At 55.9% G+C, this 21,485-nt stretch overlaps 2 protein-coding genes across 5 annotated transcripts; both read left to right on the forward strand.

Annotated features, from left to right (window-relative positions):
- The first annotated feature begins 40 nt into the window (after window positions 1–40).
- On the forward strand, window positions 41–8,285 carry GLCE (glucuronic acid epimerase). The gene is made up of 5 exons (XM_041418753.1): window positions 41–154; window positions 665–761; window positions 1,825–2,326; window positions 3,684–3,941; window positions 4,701–8,285. Exons 3-5 carry the CDS (start codon window positions 1,837–1,839, stop codon window positions 5,723–5,725), a joined length of 1,773 nt encoding a protein of 590 aa, XP_041274687.1. The 5' UTR covers window positions 41–154; window positions 665–761; window positions 1,825–1,836; the 3' UTR covers window positions 5,726–8,285.
- A 1,331-nt stretch (window positions 8,286–9,616) lies between these two features.
- Window positions 9,617–20,507, forward strand: PAQR5 (progestin and adipoQ receptor family member 5). Of its 4 annotated transcripts, none has more exons than XM_041418698.1 (10): window positions 9,617–9,755; window positions 12,851–12,907; window positions 13,217–13,248; window positions 13,567–13,734; window positions 14,534–14,661; window positions 15,583–15,782; window positions 16,853–16,979; window positions 17,720–17,816; window positions 18,266–18,407; window positions 19,092–20,507. In XM_041418698.1, the coding sequence occupies exons 4-10, from the start codon at window positions 13,687–13,689 to the stop codon at window positions 19,313–19,315; spliced, it is 966 nt and encodes a 321-aa protein (XP_041274632.1). In that variant the 5' UTR covers window positions 9,617–9,755; window positions 12,851–12,907; window positions 13,217–13,248; window positions 13,567–13,686; the 3' UTR covers window positions 19,316–20,507. The 4 variants fall into 4 exon arrangements, with proteins under 4 accessions (XP_041274632.1, XP_041274633.1, XP_041274635.1 ...); XM_041418700.1 differs by lacking the exon at window positions 9,617–9,755 and adding an exon at window positions 10,661–10,691; XM_041418699.1 differs by lacking the exon at window positions 13,217–13,248.
- Window positions 20,508–21,485: the final 978 nt, after the last annotated feature.

Consider the following 21,485-nt stretch of genomic DNA (forward strand, 5'->3'; position numbering starts at 1 on the left):
GCGCTTTCCTATTGGCTGGCGGCCGGAGCTCGCGCCGCCCCCCGCGCGCTCCCATTGGCTGCGGCGCTCGAGGGCGGGGCCCCGGCGCGGCCCCTCCGTGCTCCCCCCGCTGCCCCGCGCGGGGGTTCCGCCGCCCGCCAGGCCCTGGGCGCAGGTGAGGAGCGGGCCGGGATTCCCGGGAATTCCCGGGATAACGGGAATGATGGGAATGGCGGGAATGCTGGGAATCACGGGAGCGGGAGAGAGAGAGGGCAGCGGGATTACCCGGGCTGGGCGTGCTCGGGCCGCCTCGGGGTTGCTGCCAGAGCCTGGAACGAGGGAATGGGAGCTGTGGGAATTTGGGAATATGGGCTGGGAATGCGGGAATATGGGCTGGGAATGTGCGGGAATACGGGATATGGGCTGGGGGAATGTGGAGTGCAGGAATCGCGGCTCTGGGATTCGGGAATATGGGAGCTGGAATTCCTGGGATTCCCTGAGGATTTTCCTGGAATTCTGAAGCGTTTCTTGGGAATCAGAAGAGTTTCCTGGGAATACCAGGATTTCCCTGGGAATCTGAGGATTTTCCTGGAATTCCGAGGATTTTCCTGGGAATGTCAGGATTTCTCAGAAAATGCTCCATCTGGGACTGCTCCAGCTCCATTTTTCCCGGTTTTCCCTGCAGGAATCCCAAGAGGAATCCGTAAATCCCGGGATTTTTGCCTCTGGAAGCTCGAGATGCGTTAGAATTCCAAGAATTCCCAGATTTCCCTTGTCCTGAGGTAAGAGCGGAGCTGCTTTTCCCCATTCCCATTTGTTCCCGGCTCTGCTGGGATCCCTGGAGTTCCCATCCCAGCTTGGATCCCACTTTTCCCTGATTCCTGGGAATGTTGGCACTGACCCTGCACAGGGGCACCATTCCCATCCAGGAAATCCCAAATCCGTGTCCTGATCCCCTTTTTTCCATGGTTTTCCTAGGACTGTTCCACCACGAGTGCCATTCCCAGCTGGAACATCCCAAACCTCCCTCCTGATCCCGTTTTCCCATGGTTTTCCTTGGTTTTCCCAGGAATGCAGCACCATGTGCCTTCTCACCCTGACCATTCCCACCAGGAACACCCCAAATCTCCGTCCTGATCCCGTTTTTCCATGTTATTCCCGGTTTTCACAGGAATGCAGCACCATGCCCTGACCATTCCCACCATTCCCACCCCAAATCTCCGTCCTGATCCCGTTTTTCCATGTTTTTCCCTGTTTTCACAGGAATTCTGCACTGTGTACTGACCATTCCCACCAGGAACACCCCAAATCCCCGTCCTGATCCCGTTTTTCCATGTTTTTCCCTGTTTTCACAGGAATTCTGCACTGTGTGCTGACCATTCCCACCATTCCCACCCCAAATCCCTCTCCTGATCCCGTTTATCCATATTTTTCCCAGGATTTCAGGACTGTGTACTGACAATTCCCATCCAGAACACCCCAAATCCTTCTCCTGATCCCGTTTCTCCATGTTTTTCCTGGTTGTTTTTCCCAGGAATGCAGCACCATGTGCTGCCTGGCCCTGTCACCCTGACCATTCCCACCAGGAACACCCCCAATCCCTCTCCTGTTCCCGTTTATCCATATTTTTCCCAGGATTTCAGGACTGTGTACTGACAATTCCCATCCAGAATACCCCAAATCCTTCTCCTGATCCCGTTTCTCTGTGTTTTCCCCGGTTGTTTTTCCCAGGAATGCAGCCCCATGCGCTGCCTGGCCCTGTCACCCTGACCATTCCCACCAGGAACACCCCAAATCCCTCTCCTGATCCCGTTTCTCTGTGTTTTCCCCGGTTGTTTTTCCCAGGAATGCAGCCCCATGCGCTGCCTGGCCCGCCTCAGCTCCAAGGCTCTCCTGGTGCTCTGCTCCCTGCTGGCTCTGCTCTCGCTGCTGCTCTGGACCCGCTGCTCCCATCGCCCCCGGCCCCCTCCCGGCCCCCCGGAGCGCCCCGGCATTCCCGACAGCGAGGAGGCCTCGCCCCAGGACGCGCCGGGAATGGCGGGAAGCGCCGGGAGAGCGGCGGGGCCGCGCTACGAGGAGATCGACTGTGTCATCAACGAGGAGCACACGGTGAAGGGGCGGCGCGAGGGCGGCGAGGTGTTCCTGCCCTTCAGCTGGGTGGAGAAGTACTTCCAGGTGTACGGGCGGATCGCCCAGGCCGACGGCGGTGAGAGGTTCGAGTTTTCCCACAGCTATTCCAAGGTCTACGCCCAGCGCGCTCCGTACCGGCCCGACGGCGTCTTCATGTCCTTCGAGGGCTACAACGTGGAGCTGCGCGACAGGGTCAAGTGCATCAGCGGCGTGGAAGGTGCGAGGCGGCGGATTCCCGGGAAGCTTTGGGCTTGGGATGGTCCTTAAAATCTCCTGGAAGTGCTCCGTAAAATGTGCTGGAAGTGCAGAGTGAGATGGATGTTCTGGTGGGAATGGGAGTGGTGACACAGTCAAGTGCATCAGTGGCATGGAAGGCATGAGCCTGGGCATTCCCCATGGGGAATTTTAGGGGTTGGGATGATCCTTAAAATCTCCTGGAAGTGCTCCATAATATGTGCTGGAAGTGCAGAATGGTCTGGATGTTCTGGTGGGAATGTGGCTAGGGTCAAGTGCATCAGTGGCATGGAAGGTGGGAGGCAGTGGATTCCCGGGAATGTTTGGGGTTGGGATGGTCCTTAAAATGTGCTGGAAGTGCAGAGTGACCTGGATGTTCTGGTGGGAATGTGGGAATGGGAGTGGTGACACAGTCAAGTGCATCAGCGGCGTGGAAAGTGCGAGGCAGCGGATTCCCGGGAAGCTTTGGGCTTGGGATGAGCCCAAAAATGTGCTGGGAGTGCAGAGTGAGCTGGATGTTCTGGTGGGAATGGGGGTAGGGTCAAGTGCATCAGCAGCATGGAAGGTGCAAGGCAGGGCATTCCCAAGAATCCCTTGGGTTGGGATGATCCTTAAAATCTCCTGGAAGTGCTCCATAAAATGTGCTGGAAGTGCAGAGTGAGCTGGATGTTCTGGTGGGAATTTGGGAATGGGGGTGGCACTGGCAAGGTCTGTGACAGGGTCAAGGGCATCAGTAGAGTAGAAGGTTTTGTGGGATTGGGATGATCCCAAAAATCTCCTGGAATTGCTCCTTAAAATGGTTTGGAAGTGGGAAGTGACCTGGATTTGGTGCTGGGAATGTGGGAATGGGGTTTTGTGGTGGCACCTCCGGCCTTGGGATCGTCAGAGATGAGTTGAGTGGGATGGGACACAGGGAATGGCTCCCAGTGCTGGAGGGCAAGGATGGATGGGATTTTGGGAAGGAATTCCTGGCTGGGCTGGAATTCCCAGAGAAGCTGTGCCTGCCCCTGCATCCTGGGAATGTCCAATGCCAGCATGGAGCACCCTGGGATTGTGGAAGTGGCCTTGCCCTTGGAAGGAGTGGAATGGGGTGGGATTGAGGTTCCCTTGCGCCCAGCCCATTCCACAATTCCATAAAAGTCGGGAAGACCACGCCAGGGATTCCTCTGCCAGCTAAAACCACGGAATTCTGGATTTTAGTGGGAAAGGGCCCAACCCCCTCCTTCCCCGGGACTTCCCTCTAACCTCCAACCCCGCTGATGGAGCTCCCGTAATTTTGGGGTGCAGAGGAGGAATTTTCCCCTCATTCCAACGCTTTTTCCCTGTTTTTTTCCGGGCAGGAGTTCCTCTCTCCACGCAGTGGGGCCCTCAGGGCTACTTCTACCCCATCCAGATCGCCCAGTACGGGCTGAGCCACTACAGCAAGAACCTGACGGAGAAGCCGCCCCACGTGGAGGTGTACGAGACGGCGGGGGACGGGAATAACGGGAACAACGGGAATAACGGGAACGGGGAGTGGACGGTGCCCAAGGGCTGCTCCCTCACCACCGTCTGGGACAAGTCCCGGCTCACCGGAGTCAAGCAGTTCTCCTGCCCAGGTGGGTGGTGGGAATTCCAGCGGGTGGTGGAGCAGGGAATGGGAATTGCTAGGTGCTGGTGTTTTGTTTGGCTTTTGTTCCCAATCCTTGATTCCAATCCTTAATTCCCAATCCTTTTCGTTCCCAGTCCTTTTCATTCCCAATCCTTCACTGCCAATCCTTCGTTCCCCACCCTTTTAATTCCCAGTCCTTCATTCCCAATCCTTCATTGCAGTCTTTCATTCCCAGTCCTTCATTCCCAATCCTTTTCATACCTTATGCTTAATTTCCTGTCCTCTTCATCCTTTTCATTCTCCATCTTTTTTATTCCCCATTCTTTTTCTTTCCAATTCTTCGTTCCCAGTCCTTCATTCTCGGTTCTTCATTCCCCATCCTTTTCGTTCCCAGTCCTCCATTCCCCATCCTTTTCATTCCTTGTCCTTCATTGCCAGTCCTCCATTCCCCATCCTCTTCATTCCGTATCCTTCATTCTCGGTTCTTCATTCCCCATCCTTTTCATTCCCAGTCCTCCATTCCCCATCCTTTTCATTCCTTGTCCTTCACTGCCAGTCCTCCATTCCCCATCCTTTTCATTCCTTATCCTTCATTCCCAATCCAGTCAGGTGGAACAGCCCAGAAACGTTGAATTATTGAAGGGCTGCTCTAAAAGCTTTGGAATCCCTCCCGGGAGCGGGGAACGGCCTCTGGAATCCGCTCCAACCCTTTGGAAACGGGAATCTTTCCACGCTGAGCGAGCCTTTTTCGGGGTTGCTTTTGCAGAAAGCTCCGAGGGCGTCTCCCTGGAGCTCAACAACGGCCGGGATTTCATCATCTCCTTCGACCTGAAGCTGCTGAGCAACGGCAGCGTGTCCGTGGTGCTGGAGACCACGGAGAGGAACCAGCTCTTCACCGTGCACTACGTGTCCAGCACGCAGCTCATCGCCCTCAGGGACAGGGACATCTTCTACGGCATCGGAGCGCGCGGCAGCTGGAGCACGCTCACCCGGGACCTGCTGACGGATCTCCGCAAGGGCGTGGGGCTCTCCAACACCAAGGCGGTGAAGCAAACCAAGATCATGCCCAAGAGGGTGCTGCGCTTGGTGGCCAAAGGCCGCGGCTTCCTGGACAACGTCACCATCTCGGCCACCGCCCACATGGCCGCCTTCTTCGCCGCCAGCCGCTGGCTGCTGCGCAACCAGGACGAGCGCGGCGGCTGGCCCATCATGGTCACCAGGAAGTTGGGAGAAGGCTTCAAATCCCTGGATCCGGGCTGGTACTCGGCCATGGCGCAAGGCCAGGCCATGTCCACGCTGGTCAGGGCCTACCAGCTGACCAAGGAGCCGGCGTTCCTGGGCGCGGCGCTCAGGGCCACGGCGCCCTTCAAGCTGCCGGCGGAGCAGCGCGGCGTCAAGGCGGTGTTCATGAACCGGCACGATTGGTACGAGGAGTACCCCACCACGCCCAGCTCCTTCGTGCTCAACGGCTTCATGTACTCCCTGATCGGCCTCTACGACCTGAAGGAGACGGCCGGGGAGAAGCTGGGCAAGGAGGCGCGGCTGCTCTACGAGCGCGGCATGGAGTCGCTCAAGGCCATGCTGCCGCTCTTCGACACCGGCTCGGGCACCATCTACGACCTGCGGCACTTCATGCTGGGCACGGCGCCCAACCTGGCGCGCTGGGACTACCACACCACGCACATCAACCAGCTGCAGCTGCTGGGCTCCATCGACGACGCGCCCGTCTTCAAGGAGTTCGTCAAGAGGTGGAAGAGTTACCTGCGGGGAGGGCGGGCCAAGCACAACTGAGCTCTTCCCCCGTCCTTCCCGCGGTTTTCCACGGGTCCTTCCCAAAAACGCGGGGCCTTAAAACTGCTCCGGGGAGGGTTTGGGATCGGGACGCTCTCCCGCGTTGAGGTTGAGGTTGGGTTTTGTTGGGATTGGTTTTGCCTTTTCCAAGGAAAGCGTTTGCAGAAGCCATAGAAGTCTTGGAAGCGCGGTCGCTGCCTGGAGAGCTCATCCAGGGCCTCTTAAACCGGGATTTTGTGTCCGTGTTGGAGCAGATCCCGTGGGATGAGCGCCGTCCACGGGAATCACTCGGAGCCTGGGAGTGCGAATTGTGGCTTTAAAGTGGGGGGAGGGTTTCCTAGGGATTCGCTTTTTTGGGATGAAAAATCCGCGGTTGGAATTTTTTGCCAGTTCTCTGCCCGGAGATCCTGGAGCTGGAGGGTTTCTTCATGGAAAACACGTGCCCGGCATCATGGAAGCACAACTGGGAGCCTGGAGCACACAGCCCCGGGCCACCAGCACCCGTGTCCCCTCGGAGCTGGGATCCCTAATCCTGGTGTCCCCTCGGAGCTGGGATCCTTATCCCGGTCACTGGAATTCCCTCGGAGCTGGGATCCTTATCCCCGTCACCGGTGTCCCCTCAGAGCTGGGGATCCTTTTTCCTGGAGCTCTGTGTTTTCTGTGGGATTTTGGGATTCCATCTGGGAGGTTCCCCAGAACATTGGGGGCATTTTCGGGAATTGCTGAGCGGGATGTGGAGCTCGTCCGGAGTTCCTCAGGAAATTCAAAAATTCGGGAATTTTCATTTTTCTCCTGCTCCACCCCATCCAGCATTTTAACAATTCCATCCCAGAGGTTTTTCCAGCTCTCCCTGGGCTGGAATTCCCAGAGAAGCTGTGGCTGCCTCTCGATCCCTGGAATGTCCAAGGCCAGCTTGGAGCAGCCTGGGACAGTGGAAGGTCCCTATGGAATGGGATGAGCTTTAAGGTCCTTCCCTCCAAAGCATTCCGTGATTCCATGAACCCACCGGCTGCCTGATCCCGAACTCAAGGATGGACTTTGGGAATTCCCACTGCTTCCATTCCATGGTGGAGCTGATCCCAATCCCAAAATCCCAGGCACAAGGACAACACCCATCTCCATCTTTTTATTGCTTTCAATTTTTGAGGCTTTTCCTTCATTTCTCACCGATCTTGGAGCGACTTTTTCCCAGCTTTAATCCGCACGCTCCGGTCGGATCCATCCATCTGATGGATGGCAGAGGAGAAATTCCAATACCAAAGGTAGCAGAGGGGAATTTTTTCCATGCCCATGGAAACTCAACAGACACAAACCCACCCCAAGCCTGGGATTCCTTCCCAAAAATCTGCTCCATCCTCCCCTTGCGTGTTCCTTCCATAGTTTTCCCAGTTGGAAAACCCGGAGAGCCTCCTTGGGTGCTGCTGCAGGATGGTGTTGGTGCCTTACAGAGGCCGGAATTCCTCTTGATTGGGTTTTTTGGGAATTGATGCCGATGGTGGGGTTGGAGTGCAGCCGATTTTCCCGCTCCGGAAGCGCGGGATGGGCGTTCCAAGGTTGTCCCTCCTGTCCCACCTCTCATCCTTCCATCACCTTCTGGTGGCCTTAGACAGGTGGAGCTTCCAGGAATCCCCAGAGGCTGTAAATCCATGGAGAATCCATGGGGATATTCCTGATATTGCCTGAATTCCATTGTGCATTGGAAGAGGATCCTTGACCATGGAGCCGATCCCCAGAACTTCATGGAATTCATTCCAATTTGGGATCTTTTTGTTCATTTTCCATCTTCAAACTCCCAAAGATCTTTGGGACCAAGATCAGCTTTGGTCCCAGATTTTCCTCTGGAGATCCATTGGCTCTTCCCATGGGATCCTTTCTCCTTGGACACCGCTGGAAGTTTGGGATGGGCATTCCAAGGTTGTCCCTCCTGTCCTTCCATCACCTTCTGGTGGCCTTAGCACAGGTGGAGCTTCCAGGAATCTCCACCAGAGGCTGCAATTCCATGGAGAATCCATGGGGAATTCCTGATACTCCTTAAATTCCATTGTGCATTGGAAGAGGACCCTTGGCCATGGAGCCGATCCCCAAAACTTCTTGGAATTCATTCCAGTTTAGGATTTCTTTGTTCATTTCCATCTTCAAACTCCCGGAGATCTTTGGGACCCAGATCAGCTTCGATCCCAGATTTTCACCCGGAGATCCGCTGGCTCTTCCCATGGGATCCCCTCTCCGTGGCTCCCCCACCCCAACAACACAAGCACAACCCTCCCTGGGATCCAGGCGTTCCCTGGAATCCAGGCATTCCCTGGAAGCCGCTCATTCCCGTTCTCCTCCTCCCCGGGCGTGGCTTGGCTGGGATTTTGTTGGATTTTCCGGGATTTTCCCGAGGATCCCGATGGAAAATATGCAATAATTTGTTTACAGGATGCTCCGGGCAGGGCGCTCCTTTAAGCACAATGTGCACAGGATAGTTTTGTATTCCGCCCCTCCGGAATTTTTGGTGGGAAGAGGTTCTCCTACGTTTCTATGGGACATTGGGAATGCTTGGAAAGCTTTCTAAGACTGGGAAATAAATTTTTTTATCTTAAAAAAAAACAAAACGTGGGATGTCTCCCTTATTTGGGGATTTTTATTTTATTTTCCAAATGTATTCCAGGTTTTTTTTCCTGTGGTGGCTTTGAGGTGTCGTGCTTTTAAGGAGGTTTTCTTCTGGAAAAGTGGGAAAATGTGGATTTTTCCCATTAATTAAGGCTTTGCTGAGGGAAGGAGCACAAGTGGTGGATTCCTGCTGGGAATTATTCCTGGTAAATCCAGCTCCTTTGGAGTTTTTTGGGATTTGGTAAGTGAGGATTTTAACGGAGCAGTCACTAAAAAGATCCCAGTGTTGGGAATGGGGAAATGCAGCTCCAGGGAATTCCAGAGCCCCTCCCGGGAATCCAGGGAGAGCTGGAGAGGGATTGGGATCAGGGATGGAGGGGCAGGACACAGGGAGTGGCTGGAAAAGTGGAGATTTAGATGGATCTTGGGAAGGAATTCCCGTCTGGAATGGAATTCCCATCTGGGATGGAATTCCCAGAGAAGCTGCGGCTGCCCCTGGATCCCGGGAATGTCCAAGGCCGGGTTGGAGCACCCTGGGGTAGTGGGAGGTGTCCCTGCCCATCCCACCCAAAATATTCCAGGATTCTCCCGAGTGATTCCCATTCCTTGGCACGCTGGGATTGAAAAGAGCCTTGGAGCATCACTGAAGGTGGGAAGGGAATTCCAGAGCCCCAGGAAGCCGTGTCCAGGGAAAAGCCGTGTCCCAGTGCTGGCAGGACAGGGTTAATCCCAGGAATTCCCAGGACTTTCCCGGGATAGAGCTGGGAATCCACCAGCCCTGCCCAGCTCCGCTTCTCCCAATTCCTGAGTAACTATGGGATAATAATTAATAATAATTAATAATAATACTTAATGAACTGATCCCGCTCATCCCTCTCCACTCCGCTGGAATCTCCCACTCTCCGAACTTTGGGAAAGCCATTCCCAGCGCAACACTGCAGGAAAAGCAGAGAATTTTTGGGAAGCAGAAACCCTCCGGGCTGGGATTCATTCCCATCCAGCTGGGAATAATCCGGGAATGAGCAGCGGCGGGAGGGCTGGGATTGCCAGGCTGCTCTGGAGGAGCTCCGGGAGTTTTCCAGAGGCGCTGGGAGCGGGAGATGCTCGGCAGGGCTGGGAATTGATATTTTTTCCTGCTTTTTTTCCACTTCCTCGCCGCTGGATCCGATCCCGGCCGCGTTTGGCCGCGCTGATTTCCGGGTTTATCTGGGAACCTTTTTTCCTTGGACGAGCCGGGGTTCATTCTCTCCCAGAACCTGGGAATTGTCTGGGATCATCCCTGGGGGCGCTTCCTGGCGGGATCGTGCCTCTGGAAAAGCCGCGCCCGCCCGGCCGGGAATTCCATGTGGGCAGTGTTTGTTCCCAGCTGAGTAATCCCGGGATTTGGAGGCAGCGCTGGAAAACGCCGCATCCAGCGGCGGCTCCGAGCAGCGCCGTAAGTCCCGGCTTTCCCCTCTCCGGCATTCCCGCGGATCCCGAGGGTCGGCTCCCGGGAAGTTCCCGGGAATGCGGGAAGGGGGCTGGGAATGGGACATTTTGGGTTGCCGGAGCAGCGGGAGCATTCCCGGCCCTCCCGCGGCTCCCGGTGCGGGGATCGCGGAATTCCCGGGAGGTTTCACTCGGGAGCGGGATGGGGTCTGGGATCCCCGGTCCCGCGGGAAGGACGGGTTTTTGGGATGGAAAAGCTGCTGCTCCCGGCGGATCCCGGCGAATTCCAGCGGCAACAACAACAACAACTCCCACAAAGCCGCCGTTGTCCCGCCGGGAGCGGTCCTGGCACGGCCCGCGCCGCTCCCGGAGTTTTCCAGCGCTGCTCCCGCACTCCCGGCGCCGCTGGAAACGCGTCCGGGGCTCATCGGGAATTCCCGAATATTCCCGGCCCGTGGGAAAGCCGCTGGAGCTGGCACGGGGCGAGGGATGAGCCAGGGGGTGGGATGTGCCATGGGGAAGGGAAGGGAAGGGAAGGGAAGGGAAGGGAAGGGAAGGGAAGGTGAGGGGCCCGCACTCCCGGCGCCGCTGGAAACGCGTCCGGGGCTCATCGGGAATTCCCGAATATTCCCGGCCCGTGGGAAAGCCGCTGGAGCTGGCACGGGGCGAGGGATGAGCCAGGGGGTGGGATGTGCCATGGGGAAGGGAAGGGAAGGGAAGGGAAGGGAAGGGAAGGGAAGGGAAGGTGCCATGGGCAGAGGACGGTGACAAGGTGACAGGGCCGGGCGGGTGGCAGTGGTGCCAGGTGGGGACATTCCCCAGGGAAGCCTGGCACGGTGAGCCGGGAGCTGCGGCTGCAGGGCCGGGAGGGAGAGGAGGAGGAGGAGGAAGAAGAAGAGGAGGAGGAGGAAGAGGAGCTGTTGCAGCCGCAGCGCTGGCAGAGGTGACTCGCAGGGGGGCACGGCCCCCATCCTGTCCCATTCCCATTCCCATTCCCGTTCCCGGCTGGGAAGAGCCCGAGCAGGAGGAGGAGGAGGAGCAGGAGGAAGCAGGCCCGGCCCGGCCCCAGTGACTCAATTAAGGAGGAGGAGGAAGAAGAAGAGGAGGAAGAAGAGGAGGAGGAGTTCCCTGCTCTGTTGCAGCCGCAGCGCTGGCAGAGGTGACTCGCAGGGGGGCACGGCCCCCATCCTGTCCCATTCCCATTCCCATTCCCGTTCCCTGCTGGGAAGAGCCCGAGCAGGAGGAGGAGGAGGAGCAGGAGGAAGCAGGCCCGGCCCGGCCCCAGTGACTCACTGCCCTCATTGCCTCCCAAACCACAAATTCCTGCCTGAGGCTGGGCCTGGAGCCTCCTCCTGCTTCCCACAGGGAACGGGGAATGGGAACAGGAAACGGGAACTGGGAGCAGGGAATAGGGAATGGGAATAGGGAACAGGGAACTGGGAGCAGGGAATAGGGGCAGGGAATAGGGAATGGGGAACAGGGAATAGGAATGGGGAATAGGAACAGGGAACTGAGAGCAGGGAACAGGGAATGGGAACAGGGAATAGGGGCAGGGAATAGGGAATGGGGAACAGGGAATGGGAATGAGGAACGGGGAATAGGAACAGGGAACCGGGAGCAAGGAATGGGGAATGGGGAATAGGAACAGGGAACTGAGAGCAGGGAACAGGGAATGGGAACAGGGAATAGGGGCAGGGAATAGGGAATGGGGAACAGGGAATGGGAATGAGGAACGGGGAATAGGAACAGGGAACCGGGAGCAAGGAATGGGGAATGGGGAATAGGAACAGGGAACTGGGAGCAGGGAACAGGGAATAGGGGCAGGGAATAAGGAATGGGGAACAGGGAATGGGAACAGGGAATGGGGAATAGGAACAGGGAACTGGGAGCAGGGAACAGGGAATAGGAAATGGGGAACAGGGAATGGGGAATAGGAACAGGGAACTGAGAACAGGGAACAGGGAATGGGAACAGGGAATTGGGGCAGGGAATGGGGAATAGGAACAGGGAACCAGGAGCAGGGAATGGGGAAGGGATCCCTGCCACAGGAATGGCTGGGCTGGGATGGATCCAGGTGCTCCAGGCTCAGGGATCCCATCCAGGGGCTCTGGGCACGGCGGGATCCTGCACCTGGGAGGGGCCTCTGGAAAAGCCCAAGCCTTTGGAATGGCTCGTGCCTCTGGAAGGGCTCGTTCCTTTGCCCTCCGAGAATCCCAGAATCCCAGAATTCCAGGTCAGAAGGGCCCTCAAAACTCATCTCATTCCAGCCCTGGCCATCGCAGGAATCCTTCCATGAGCAGATTCCAGCCTGGCCTTGGGCATTCCAGGGATCCAGGGGCAGCCACGGCTTCTTTGGGAATTCCATACCTGCCCCTCCCCACCCTCCCAGCCAGGAATTCCTAATTCCCAATCTCCCATCCATCCCTGCCCTCTGGCAGTGGGATCCATTCCCTTTGTCCTGTCCCTCCAGTCCCTCTCCAGCTCTCCTGGAGCCCCTCCAGGCCCTGGCAGGGCTCTGAGAATTCCTGGAGCCTTCTCTGGATTCAGGTCCTGTTTCCACCATGGAAAACCGCAGGAATTCTGTGGGATCCGGGGGCTGCAGACTCTGTGGAGCTTTGAGGCAGCACGTTGGTGCTTCCAGAGTGCTGGGAAGCCCCGGATTCCCCATTCCTGATTCCCCATTCCTGATTCCCCGTTCCCCATTTCCCATTCCTCATTCCCCATTCTCCATTCCCCATTCCTGATTCCCCATTCCTCATTCCCCATTCCCCATTCCCCATTCCTCATTCCTCATTCCCCATTCTCCATTCCCCATTCCTCATTCCCCATTCCTGATTCCCCATTCCCCATTCCCTGTTCCCCATTCCCCATTCCTGATTCCCCATTCCTCATTCCACATTCCCCATTCCCCATTTCCCGATTCCCCATTCCTCATTCCCCATTCCCTATTCCTCATTCCCCATTCCCCATTCCTGATTCCCCATTCCTGATTCCTCATTCCCCATTCCCCATTCCCGTCTAATCTTTAACCGGAGGCGTTTCCAGCGGGGTTTTGTTGGTTCATTGCTCTCCTGCCTCATTAATTTTTCCCTCCCTCTCCAGCCGTTCCCGGTGTTCTGGGGCTTTTCCTGGAGCTGCCTCACACCGGAGCTGGCAGAGGTAGGACTGGGATGGAATCCAGGGAATTCCAGGGGCTGGGAAAGGGGTTCTTTGGGAATGTCTCCGTGGCACAGCCAAGGGCTGGATCCCGCTGGGAAGTTGGGGTGGCTGCAGCAGCTGGAATGGCAGCCCAGGATGCTGCAGCGGCTCTGGGAGCTCTCGGGATTCTGGGAATCCAGAACCTTGGATCCCTCCGGATCCTGGTGGGATTGAGCTGAGGCAGCACCCGGAGCAGGAGCTCCCTTCCCGCTTTTCCTGCTCCGGGTGGGAAGGAAGGAGGGATCATGGATTTTTCCCTTGATTTCCCAGAGCGGAGGTGGAGCTGCCAGCGCCAGGATCGGGTAAGAGCCAGAGCCAGGATATTCCTTGGGAGTGGGAAAGGGGATCCAGCTGGGATCCCGTGTCCCCCTGCTTCCCGAGGGACCTTCCTGCATCCCGGGATCTCGGTGCGATCCCGAGGTGATCCCACATCCCTCTGCATCTCTTGGAATTCCCATCCCTCTGGGAAGTGGGATCAGCCTTCTCCTGCTGCTCCCTTGGGATCCCAGCACCCCTCAGGGGACGGGCGCTCCCCACCCCGCTGGGATACAATTCCCTGTGGGATTTGGGATTTGGGACTGGATCCCGTGCCTCATCCCAGGAATTCTCACTCCCTCCAGGCCGTCCTGATCCCGGTATCCCGTGGGAGCAGTGCCATTCCTGCGGGATGTGGCCTTGAGGGCTTTGGGGCGCCGTCCTGTGGAAGCTGAGCTGGGAAATCCCGGGATCCGGAGCCGGCCATGCCGAGCCCCACGGCCCGGCTGCTCCGCGCCCACCAGGTGCCCGAGGTCAGCGGGAATTCCATCCCTGATCCGGGGATCAGCGGGATTTGGGATGTGACACACGGGAACGGCGGCAGGGTCACCCCAAGGGGGGCACAGCTGTGTCCCGACTCCGGAATTTTGGGGATGCTCCCCATCCTTTCCCATTCCCATTTCCCATTTCCCATTCCCCATCCCTGTTCTGGAATTTTGGGGATGCTCCGCATCCTTTCCCATTCCCCATCCCCATTCCCATTTCCCATTCCCATTCCCCATCCCTGTTCCCGTTCCCATTCCCATTCCCATCCCCATCCCTATCCCCATTCCCATCCCTAATTCCAATTCCCATTACTCCCATTCCTGACCCTGTGCCTTTTCCCATTCCCATTCCCATCCCCATTCCCATCATCCCCATTCCCATCCTCATTGCCATTCCCATTATCCCAATTCGTCCCATTATTCCCATTCCCATTATTCTCCCCATTCCCATTACTCCCATTATTCCCATCCCCGTCCCCATTATTCCCGTTATTCCCATCCCCGTCCCCATTCCCATTATTCCCATTATTCCCATTTTTCCCCTTATTCCCATTCCCATCCCCGTCCCCATTCCCATTATTCCCATTATTCCTATTATTCCCATTATTCCCATCCCTGTCCCCATTCCCATTATTCCCATTATTCCTATTATTCCCATTATTCCCATCCCTGTCCCCATTCCCATTATTCCCATTATTCCCATTATTCCCATTTTTCCCCTTATTCCCATCCCCGTCCCCATTCCCATTATTCCCGTTATTCCCATTATTCCCATCCCCATTCCCAGAGTTACCGGGAGCCGGGAATTCTCTCCGGGTACCGCCCGCCCCGGAGCTCGGCCTGCGAGTGCCTGCTCAGCCTCTTCGGGATGAACAACGAGACCCTCAACATCTGGACACACCTGGTGCCCGCTGGGTGAGTGCCCGCGGCCCTGGCACACCTGGGGGTGCCCCTGAACACCTGGGCACACCTGGGGATACCCCTTAACATCTGGGCACACCTGGGGGTGTCCCTCAGCCCTTGGGAACACCTGGGGGTGCCCTCAAGACACACCTGGGCACACCTGGTGGGTGTCCCTCAACATCTGGGCACACCTGGTGGGTAACCCTCAGCCCCTGGGCACACCTGGTGTGTGCCCTCAGTGCCTGGGCACGCCTGGAGGTGCTGTCAACATCTGGGCACACCTGGGCACACTTGGGGGTGCTCTCAGCCCCTGGGCACACCTGGGCACCCCTGGGCACCCCTGGGCATACCTGGTGTGTGCCCTCAGTGCCTGGGCACGCCTGGAGGTGCCGTCAACATCTGGGCACACCTGGGCATACCTGGTGGGTGCCCCTTAACATCTGGGCACACCTGGGCATACCTGGTGGGTGCCCCTTAACATCTGGACACACCTGGGCACACTTGGGGGTGCTCTCAGCCCCTGGGCACACCTGGGCACCCCTGGGCACACCTGGTGGGTGCCCTCAGTGCCTGGACACACCTGGAGGTGCCGTCAACATCTGGGCACACCTGGGCATACCTGGTGTGTGCCCCTTAACATCTGGGCATACCTGGGCACACCTGCGGTGCTGTCAATATCTGGGCACACCTGGTGGGTGCCCCTTAACATCTGGGCACACCTGGGCACACCTGGTGGGTGCCCTCAGTGCCTGGGCACACCTGGGGGTGCCCTCAGCTCCTGGACACCTCTGGGCACACCTGGGCACACCTGGGGGTGCCCTCAGCTCCTGGACACCTCCGGGCACACCTGGGCACACCTGGCCCACCTGGGCACACCTGGCCCACCCTGTCGCCCACCCGGCGCTGAGCCCGGCCCATCCCTCCCTCCCTCAGGTATTTCCTGTGGCTGCTGCTGGCGCGGCTCCGGGCCTGGGGCTCGGAGGCCGGGGCGGGGCCGTTCCTGGCCTACCTGGGCACGTGCGCGCTCTACCCGCTGGCCTCGAGCGCTGCCCACGCCCTGGGCGCGCTGGGCGGGCGCGGCCGGCACCGCGCCTACTGCTGCGACTACGCCGCGCTCAGCCTCTACGGCCTGGGTCAGCCGGGAGCGACGGGGGAGCGTGGGGTTGGGGGGTTACGGAATTCAGGGGGGTTTGTGGGATTTGGGGGTTACGGGGGCATTGGTGGGATTTGGGGATTACTGGGGGGAGATGGATAGGATTTGGGGAATTCTGGAGGGTTTGTGGGATTTGGGGAATACAGGGGAGATGGATGGGATTTGGGAGTTTTGGGGGGATTAATAGGATTTGAGGAATTCCGGGAGGTTTGTGGGATTTGGGAATTCAGGGGGGGTTATGGGAATTGGGGAATTCTGGGGGGTTTGTGGGATTTCGGAGTTCTGAGGGGTTTATGGGATTTGGGGAATGCTGGGGGGGTTTGTGGGATTTAGGGAATGCCAGGAGGATTGGTGAGATTTGGGGATTACAGGGGATTTATGGGATGCGGGAGTTCTGGGGGGATTGATAGGATTTGGGGAATTCTGGGGGGATTTATGAGATTTTGGGAATTTGGGTGGTCAGGAGGAGGTGGAAGAACATGGGTTTATGGGATTTTGGGAATTTAGACTGGATCTGTGGGATTTTGGGAATTATGGGGGACGGGATGAGCCCGGATTTATGGAATTTTGGGAATTTAGCCCAGATTTATGGGATTTCAGGAGTTTGGTGGGTCAGGAGAAGCTGGGATAGGCCAGATTTACGGGATTTTGGGAATTTAGCCTGGATTTATGGGATGCCACATCCAGAGGGAAGATTTGGGGGAAATTCCTGCCCTTCCTTTTCCTCATCCCTGCACTCCAGAGCTCAGGAATGGCCTGGAGCTGCTCTGGCCACAAATAATTTGGGACAGATCTGGCTGGGTGGAATTTGGAACCACGGGAATGAGGAAAAATCCCAGATTTTACCCAACTGGAGGAGCCTCACTGGGAGCACGAGGCAATCCCAGGATATTCCCACAGTCCCTCTGGAATGCTGCCTGTTCCAGAGATTCCCGACCCTTCCCGATGTTCCAACCCAGAGCTCAGAGCTGAGCCCAGGAGGACGAGGAATTGCAGGGGAATTCCAGGGAATTCCGGGATTCGGAGCTGACGGCCCCGCTGTGTTTCCAGGCTCGGCGCTGGCGTATTCCGCCTACGTCTTCCCGCTGGAATGGGTCGGGAGCACATTCCATGATTTCTACGTTCCCGTGGCCGTGCTCAACTCCGTGCTCAGCACTGGCCTGTCCTGCTATTCCAGGTGGGATCCAGCGGCACCTGGAATTCGGGATGAGGGGTTTGCTCACAGCCGGGAGCTGGGGAAAGGGAAAGAGGGAATTTTTCCATTGGGAAATGAGGAGAATTCGATGATGAAAATGTGGAATAATGGGAGGAGCTTGAATTTTTGGGAAGTTCTAAAGGGGATTTATGGAATTCTGGAATGGTTTGGATTGGGAGAGAACTTGGAGATGATTCAGGTTCACTATCCCATGTTCCCAGAGAAGCTGTGGAATTCCCTGTGTATCCTGTGTGGAATTCCCTGTGTATCCCATGTGGAATTCCCTGTGTATCCCATGTGGAATTCCCTGTGTATCCCTGTGTATCCCGTGTGGAATTCCCTGTGTATCCCATGTGGAATTCCCTGTGTATCCCGTGTGGAATTCCCTATGTATCCCGTGTGGGATTCTCTGTGTTTCCCTGTGTATCCCCTGTGGAATTCCCTGTGTTTCCCTGTGTATCCCACGTGGAATTCCCTGTGTATCCCTGTGTATCCCATGTGGAATTCCCGGTGTTTCCCTGTGTATCCCATGTGGAATTCCCTGTGTATCCCGTGTGGAATTCCCTATGTATCCCGTGTGGGATTCTCTGTGTTTCCCTGTGTATCCCCTGTGGAATTCCCTGTGTTTCCCTGTGTATCCCATGTGGAATTCCCTGTGTTTCCCATGTGATCCCATGTGGAATTCCCTGTGTATCCCATGTGGAATTCCCGGTGTTTCCCAGGTTTCTGGAGGCGGAGCGGCCCTGCCTGAGCAAAGCCTTCCGAACTTTGGCCTTTGTGTATCCCTACATTTTCGACAGCATCCCAGTTTTTTACAGGGTGCGTATCCCACGGAATCCTGGGAAATTTCAGCTGCCTCAGCCTGGAATTTTTTGGGAAAACAGGCCCAGCTTGGGGTTTGAAAGGCAAACAAACTCCGGCAGGAAAAGGCCCTGGGATATTTTTTCCTGCTCCGACTGCTGGCGGATTCCTCTCACTTCAAAGGGCTGGAAAATTCCTGCCTTGGGAAGCTGGGAGGGGCCTTTTCCAGGGATTAAACTGGAGCAGGGTGGGAATTTGGGCCGGCAGGAGTGGAGGTGGTGGGTGTGGGGAACTGGGAATGGCTCCTTGGGACTGGTGGATCAATCCTGCTTTTTCCTGGGAAGCAGGGTTGGAGTGGGGCTGAGGGGAGTGGGGAACTGGGAATGGCTCCTTTGGGATGGATGGATGATGGATGGATGGATGGATGGATGGATGGATGGATGGATCACTCCCGTTTTTGCCGGCAGCTGTCCCGGAGCGCGGCCGGGAGCAGCTCCGAAGGCTCGCTCCCGCTGCATTCCCGGCACAGCCTCTGCGCCCTCCTGACCTTCCTGAGCTTCACCTCCCACCTGCCCGAGCGCCTGGCGCCGGGGAGCTTCGACTTCATCGGTGAGCATTGCTGGGAATGCTGGGAATAAACCCCGGGAATGCTGGGAATAAACCCTGGAAATGCTGGGAATGAACCCCAGGGAATCCAGGGAATAAACCCTGGGAATGCTGGGACTGAACCCCAGGGAACCCAGGGAATAAACCCCGGGAATGCTGGGAATGAACCCAGGGAATCCAGGGGAATAAACCCTGGGAATGCTGGGACTGAACCCCAGGGAACCCAGGGAATAAACCCCGGGAATGCTGGGAATGAACCCAGGGAATCCAGGGAATAAAGCCCGGGAATGCTGGCACTGAACCCTAGGAATGCTGGGACTGAACCCCAGGGAATGACCCCAGGGGAATGCTAGGAATAACCCCATGGGATCCCAGGAATGAACCCAGGGAATGCTGGGAATGAACCCCATAGAATCACAGGAATAAATTCCTTGGAGCCGCAGACATTGGGAATAGTAATTACAAGGAGGATAAAACCCCAGGAATCAGGAATTTGTGGGATAAATATTCCATGGATGCCAGGTGAAGTGGGCTGAGCGTGATTCAATCCTGGAATCCTGGAATTCCAGGATGTTTGGATGGGCAGGGACACCTCCCACTACCCCAGAGCACTCCAAGCCCCCAGAGCCGAACGCCCCCGGAATTTCCATGGAATTTCCATGGAATTCTCAGAGTTTTCTGTCGCAGGGCACAGCCACCAGGTTTTCCACATCTGCGGGATCCTGGGAACGCTCTTCCAGCTGGAAGCCATCTCCACGGACATGGCGGAGCGGCGGGGCCGCCTCCCGCTTCCCTCTTCCCTGGAAACCTTCGGATCCCTGGGAATGGGAGCGGCCGCCAGCCTGGCCATCCTCGGGGTCTGCTTCCGCAGCCTCCGCCCGGAGCCTCCTTCCCGGGAAAAATCCCACTAGAATCAGGGATTGCCTCGGGTTTCCGGGAGCAGTCCCATTCCAGAGGTGTCCATGGGGGAATTGAGTCACCTGGAAATATTTCTTTGGGAGTTTTCCAAGGGAAAACGACACCGGGTTTATCCATGGATGGGCTGGGAAACGCTTCCCATCCCGTTGTTATCCACAGGGAAAGCGTCGAATAATCAGGATTTGATCTCTGAAAAGGGAGGGAAGCGCTCCTGCTTCCCAAAGAATCCGGGATCCCTCAGGTGTGCCTTGGGGAGAAATCCAGGGAATGTTGGCATTGCCAGCTGGGAGATTCCCGGTGAAGCCAAGCACTCCCTGATTCCCGTTTTCCCCTTGGATGGATGTGGCATTCCTTTGGAATTCCGAGCCTTGCACTCAGCCCAAGTGCCTGGAGAGGTGGGATGGAGGGACTGGAGTTTCCCTCCTGGCTTAATTCCCACTGGTTTTACTCTTTATCTGGGAAAAAGGATTTCAGGAGAGCCCCAACGGGATGTTCCCGCAGGAAAGCTCTTCCAGGGCCTCATTCCGGGAAATCCGGAGAAGTTCAATGCTGTGGGAATTCCCAGTTTCCACAGGGAGGGATGGAATTAAGGAATTCCATCCTGGGATTGGATCCTGGGATTGGGAATGCTCCACACCCCAACCTCGTGGGATTTGGGATCCTTTAGGAAAAGGTTTTGAATGTTTTGGGATTGGGATCTGTGAGGAGATGCCAGGAGAAAAGCAGGATTTGGGACAGCTCAGGGGTTAAAAGCGCCCTGGAATTTTAAAGAATTCCCAGGGTTTTCCCTCTGCTGTTCCTTGTTTTCCTTCCCTGCTGCTCCTGGATTTTGCAGGAAGAGCCCAGAGCTCCAGGCTTTTCCAGGATCCAGGACTTCCCTGTGGGAACACAGCACACACTTTATTCTTTGGGAATATTCTCCTGGATAATCCCATAGGTCTTCCATTAATTTCCTTTAATTGCCTTTGCCGAGGTCTGACTGCTGCACTTTGGGAGCTGCTGGAATTTGGGATATCACAATAAAATCTGGGATGAACGGGTTAAATACGGGATAAATCAATCCTTGGGAATGCTGAGCGGGATTTTCAGGATATTTATGAGCACTGGAATTGTTTTTTTCCAACGGTTTTATTAAATTAATATAAATCACTGATTTTATTCTGCTTAATAATAAAAATATTCCTGGGAAAATGAATTCTTTTGGAGATCATTGCTGATAATTCCAGAGTTTATTTACTTTGGGAGCTGCCGTGACCGGGGAGGAATCCTCCTGGGATTGGAGAGCCCGGAAAAACATCGGGAATCATCCCAGGATTATTCCAGCTCGTTCAGCTTTTGAACTGAAATCCTCCCGTCCTCTCCAGTGCCGGAATTTTAGGAACACTGCATTCCAAAGGGGAAGGAATGCCAGGATTCCACGGGATCCTCTGGCTGAACCCGTGGAATGGGTGATGCTGGATCTTGGAGCGGCACAGGGAGAGGATTTTTCCAGCTTTTTTACCAAAAATCTCTGGATTTTCCTCAATTTATTTCCCAGGAGAAATGAAAGCTCTGTGTCCAGTTGTTCCAAGGAAATAAACCAGGATATTTATTGGTGGAATTTGATCCATGCCAAATCCCAAAGGAGTTTGGGATGAAATTCCAGCAGACCTCCCTCATCCTCCTAAGCCATGTGGATTTGGAAAAGCTGGAAAAAAAAGCAGGAATTTCAGGCTCCTCCAGGTGATTTTATCCCTTTTTTAAAAAATATCCTTGAAGTGCCTTGTGGAAACATTCAGGAATTTGGACTAAAAATGGAAATTCCCTGGAATTTAAGAGGAATTGAATCCCTCTCCCCAGTTCCCCATTGGAATCCATTCCCTGGGAAGGAAGTTTGCTTTTCCCTGGACTTGTTCTGCCGGATTTTTCCCACGTGTCCCAACGCCACATTTCCACTGTTATTTTCCACCACGGATCATTTCCCACAGGTTGGGAATTAACTAATTTCCATCGGGTTGGGAATTAACTCGTTTCCTACAGGTTGGGAATTATTTCCAACAGGTTGGGAATTAACTCATTTCCAACAGATTGGGAATTCACTCATTTCCACTGGGTTGGGAATTAACTCATTTTCCACACGTTGGGAATTAACACGCTTTCCACACGTTGGGAATTATTTCCAGC

This window comes from Onychostruthus taczanowskii, unplaced genomic scaffold (assembly GCF_017590055.1).
Source record: "Onychostruthus taczanowskii isolate IOZ18803 unplaced genomic scaffold, ASM1759005v1 scaffold6, whole genome shotgun sequence".
Classification (NCBI taxonomy): Eukaryota; Metazoa; Chordata; class Aves; order Passeriformes; family Passeridae; genus Onychostruthus; species Onychostruthus taczanowskii.